The sequence below is a fragment of the Pinus tabuliformis genome, chromosome 2_1, assembly GCF_031772625.1.
Source record: "Pinus tabuliformis cultivar Carrire ecotype Pingquan chromosome 2_1, CPIR1, whole genome shotgun sequence".
Taxonomy (NCBI): Eukaryota; Viridiplantae; Streptophyta; class Pinopsida; order Pinales; family Pinaceae; genus Pinus; species Pinus tabuliformis.
The window spans coordinates 257,239,776-257,245,087 of NC_142299.1; the positions used below are offsets into that span (position 1 = coordinate 257,239,776).

Below are 5,312 nucleotides of genomic sequence, written 5' to 3' on the forward strand. Positions count from 1 at the left end.
GCTCATCAACATGCAAAGTCTTGGTTAGTGGAGTTGGCTATAGGTACAAAGAAGTGGGTTCATCATTGGGTAAGAGCTTGTACATTTGATTTGAATGGTATGCCTACCTCAACACATTTGAATGTATTACCATTGGGATCATACAATATGTTGTTAGGAATGGATTGGTTGTACCTTCATAGAACCAAGGTGGATTTCTATGACAAAGACATTGATTGTTGGGATGATAATGGAAAACAAAGAGTCTTGCAGGGTAAGAAGAAAGCAACATCAGTTAGAATGATGATAGGTATGCAGGCCAAGCATATTCACATGAAAGGGTGTGTGTTATTTGTAGTGCAGATTTCTACTGACAAAGGTATGGAAGTTGAGGATGCAAATGTTTTGAGTAGGTACCCAGTTCTACAACAATTTTATGATGTATTTCGTGTAGATATTTCAGAGTTTCCACTTGATAGGGAAGTAGACTTTTGGATTGATTTGGTGCAAGGGGTAGCTTTGAAATTAGATTCACCTTACAAAATGAGCACTTTAGTGTTGGTAGAGTTGAAGATGCAATTGAAGGAAATGTTGGACAAGGGATACATTAGGCCAAGTGTATCACCATGGGGTGCACCAGTAAACAATGTAAACTTTGAAACGAGAACTGTAAACTCAAAACGGGAACTCTAGCCAAAAAACCCCTTAAAAACATCAAAAACAGTGCTAAAAACGAAAAGTGTTGATGCTGGAATAACACCTTTTTTTTTAGGGTAAATTTTGAACATGTTTTAAAAATGGCGGTGAAAACCAAATTTTTGTGCAAAAATTGTCCAAAAAACACCCTCAAAACAAAAAGTGTTAACGTTGGGATATGAATTTTTTTTCCCTTTTTTTTTCAAGGGTAATATTTCAACATTTCGAAATAATAGAGTAAAATATTTTATCATGACCCTGAAAAAAATTAAAATTTCAAACAAATAATGAAGACATAAAATAAAATTAAAAATAAAAAAATTAAAACAATGAAAAAACACAAAACAAAAAAAGTTTAAAAATTAACAAAACATAAATTAAAGTATATACTAAAAACAAAACATAAAATAAAACAAAAAAAAAAATATCAATAAAAAAAAAGTAAAAAAAAAACTAAATTAAAAAACTAAAAAAACTTAAAAATTATAAACAAATAAATAGTAAAAAAAACATATTTAAAAAAAATGGAAAAGAAAAAAAAATAAAAAATCTTGTAAACCATAAAAAAAATTGTCAAAAGAAAAGAAAAGATATATATATATATATATATATATATATGGAAAAGAAAAAAAAATTAAAACAAACTATAAAATTTAGGTAAAAATAGAAAAATTTAAAAGAGATTATCAAAACACTAAAAAATAAAAATAAAAATTAAAAACAAACTAAATTTAATAAAAAAATAGAAAATTAGCCAAAAAAAAATTAAAAACTACTAAAATTAAGATTAAAATGTTAATTACTTAAAATATATATATATATAAAAGACAAAAAATAAAAAAAGTTAATTTTTTTTTTTTATCTCATAAACCATAAAAAAATTAGGAAAAAAATACATATATATATATATATATATAATAAATAAAAATAGACAAAAAAAAAAACATTAAAAAAAACTAGGAAAAAAAATAAAATTTAAAAACAAACTAGATTAAAAAAAAAAGAAAATTAACAAAAGTAAAAATAAAAAACTAGTAAAATTAACATTAAAAACATTTAAAAATAAACTAAAAAAATAAATAAACATAAATTAAAACAAAAAAAAACCAAAAAAATTTAAAAATATGTCTTTTCAAATTACTTTTTTATTTCAAACACAAAAAAAAAATTAATTTTTTTTTAAACAAATTGTTTTTTTGTTTAAAAAAATATATATTATTATTATTTTTTTAAATAATGGTTAAACAATTTTGTTTTTTTATTATTTAAAAAAAAATACTTATTAAAAAATGTTTAATTTTTTTTAAACAAGAATTTTTTTTTTTTTTTTTAAACAAAACTTTTAAAAGTTTTTTATTTAAAAAAAAAAAAAAACAAAATTGTGCCCTCCCGGCCGCCCGCGGTGGCGCGGCCCAGGGCGGAGGCCTGCGTGCAAGACCTCCGCCCGGGCCTGGGCCACCGCGGGCGGCCGGGAGGGCGGAGGGGTGATTCCATCCGCTTTCTTCCTCTGTATTCATAATAGGAAAGGCCAAGGGAAAGCACCGGCTTGATAAATTTTATCACCTTGCAAAAGAGCAGGGTTACAGATCTAGAGCAGCTTTCAAAATAGTCCAATTAGATGCGAAGTTCAGTTTTTTCTCTTCGGCCAGGTCCCTTCTGGATCTGTGTGCGGCCCCTGGCGGGTGGATGCAAGTGGCGGTGAAGCATATGCCCATTGGAAGTCTGATAATGGGCGTTGATTTGGTGCCCATTCGTCCTATTAGAGGGGATTTCTCTCTACAGGAGGACATAACTACTCCCAAGTGCAAGGCTTCCATTTGGAAATTAATGAAGGAAAATGGATGTAATATGTTGGATGTTGTGCTGCATGATGGGTCTCCTAATGTGGGAGGTGCTTGGTCTAAGGAGGCCACTACGCAGGCTTCCCTGGTTGTAGATGCATTGAAGCTGGCTGTTGAATTCTTGGCACCCAAGGGAACTTTTGTCTCCAAGGTATTTCGATCGCAAGATTACAATGAAATACTTTATTGCTTCAAACAGTTGTTTGAAAAAGTAGAAGTGACAAAGGCAGTTGCCAGTCGATCGACATCTGCAGAAATATATTTTGTTGGTTTGAGATATAAAGCACCTGCTAAGATTGATCCATGCCTCCTTGATGTTAAACATCTTTTCCAACAAGTTGTTGATCCACCAAAGGTTGTGGATGTTCTCAAAGGATCTAAACAAAAGCGAAATCGTGAAGGATATGAAGAAGGACTTGCAACAATACGGAAGATAGGCCTTGCTTCAGATTTTGTTTGGTCAGATAAGCCTTTGGAAGTCCTCGGTTCAGTTACTTCAATTTCATTTGAGGATCCAGCATGTTCTTCCTTAAAGGATCATTCTCTTACTACTGATGAGATAAAGTTACTGTGCGATGATTTGCGAGTTTTGGGGAAACAGGAATTCAAGCTTTTGTTGAAGTGGCATTTGCACATCCGGAAGGCCTTATCTCCTCAAGTGAAAAATGATTCTGGGGTGGATGAAGTGAACGAAACAGTTGAGGGTGATGATGATGAGCGAATGTTGAGTCAAATGGAAGAATTGCATTCTATTTATGAACGAAAGAAGAAAAAAACAAAGAAACTCCTTGCAAAAAGACGGGCTAAGGCTAAAGCACGTACCCGAACAGGAATGAAAGTGGATGTCATGGAAGATGGCTATAATGACTATGATTTGTTTTATTTATCTTCTATTAAGGCTAAGAAGGATCTATTGGTTGTGGATTCTCCAACACAATCTGATGATCAAATTGATGTTGCAAGTGAAGATGAGGCTAATGACCCAAAATCAGAAGATAGTGAAGCAAGTGACGTTGATTCTGATGAAGAGAAGAGGAGGTATGATGAAGAACTTGAAAACTGTCTGGATCGAGCTTATGAGCGGTTTGCTGCTGCAAAAGAAGGCAGTACAAAGAAGCGAAAACGTGCAAAATTAATTAATGATGCTACTGATAGCGAAGTCTGGAAGGACAATGGGACTTATCAGGATAATATTCATGAAGACTATTCAGATGACAGTGCCGAGGATGGTGAGGCCAATCCATTGGTGGTGCCACTAACCGAGGAAGAACAACCATCTAAAGAGCAGCTGACTGAGCAGTGGTTCAGTCAGGATCTCTTTACGGGTTTTCAAGACACCTGCAATAAGGAAGACAGTGATTCTGACATGTCAGAAGGAGGTCAAGATATCAAATCATTCCCAAAATCATCCAGTGAAAGGAGAAGTGAGCCCAACAATAAATCCAACAAGAAGAATATTTCTATCACATCTGAGTCCAAGATTTTGCAAGACAACAGATCTAAGCCAGAGAGAGATGATGGCTTTGAAATAGTTCCTGCTGCATCTTCTGGCTCAAGTGATGAATCTTCTTCGGAAGATGAATCAAATTATGACATTGATTCCAAAGCAGAAATTTTAGCTTATGCGAAGAAAATGTTGAGGAAAAACCAACGGGAAGAGATTCTAGATGCTGCCTACAATAGGTATACTTTTGATGATAAAGGTCAGCCGAAATGGTTTGTCAAGGAAGAAAAAATTCACTTCCGGCCTCAGAAACCCATAACAAGAGAGGAGATTGAAGCCATGAAAGCACAATTCAAAGAAATTGATGCTCGGCCAGCAAAGAAGGTTGTAGAGGCAAAAGCCCGTAAGAAACGGGTTGCAATGAAGAAGTTGGAGGGAGTTCGAAACAAAGCAAATGCAATATCTAATCAAACTGACATCTCCAATCAATCGGAGGGGCGATTCCGGGAATCGCCCCTCCGCCCTCTCGGCCGCCCATGGTGGCGCAGTCCCGGGCATAGGTCCTGCGTGCAGGCCTTCGCCTGGGGCCGCGCCACCGCGGGTGGCCAGGAGGGCACAATTTTTTTTTTTTAAATAAAAACTTTTAAAAAAATTTGTTTTAAAACAAATGTTTTTTTTTTTTTTTTTTTTTTTTTTTTTATAATAATTTTGTTTTTTTTTAAATAAAAAACTTTAAATTTTTTGTTTTAAATTAAAAAAAAAAAACTTGTTTTTAAAAAAAAAAAAATTTCTAATAATTATTTTTTTTAAATAACAAAAAAAACAAAATTGTTTCACAATTATTTTAAATTTTTTTAATATATATATATTTTTTAAACAGAAAAACAATTTGTTTAAAAAAAATTTAATTTTTTTTTTTGTGATTTAAATAAAAAAATAACTTTAATCAATTTTGTTTTTTTATTTTTTTAATAGAAAAATATATGATTCTTTAAAAATTTAATTTTTAATTTCAAATACATGTTTTTTTAATTTTTTTGTTTTTTGTTTTGTTTTTTTTTTTTTTTTTTTTTTATTTTAAAAGAGATATATTATATATATATATATATATATATATATATATATATATATATATATATGATTCTTTAAAAATTTAATTTTTAATTTTAAATACATGTTTTTAAATTTTTTTGTTTTGTTTTGTTTTTTTTTTTTTTTTTAAAAGAGATATATTTTTAAAATTTATATATATAATAATATATATATATATTATATTTTTTTTTAATTTCAGTTTTTTTTTTGTTTTTTTAGTTTTTTAAAAAATGCTTTTAATGTTAATTTTTCTAGTTTTT

The 5,312-nt window shown here is 30.8% G+C and overlaps 1 protein-coding gene across 1 annotated transcript; it reads left to right on the plus strand.

Moving 5' to 3' along the window:
• The first annotated feature begins 279 nt into the window (after positions 1-279).
• Positions 280-4,593, plus strand: LOC149199689 (adoMet-dependent rRNA methyltransferase spb1-like). Its single transcript, XM_089400651.1, has 2 exons — positions 280-358; positions 2,198-4,593. Exons 1-2 carry the CDS (start codon positions 280-282, stop codon positions 4,591-4,593), a joined length of 2,475 nt encoding a protein of 824 aa, XP_089256777.1.
• Positions 4,594-5,312: the final 719 nt, after the last annotated feature.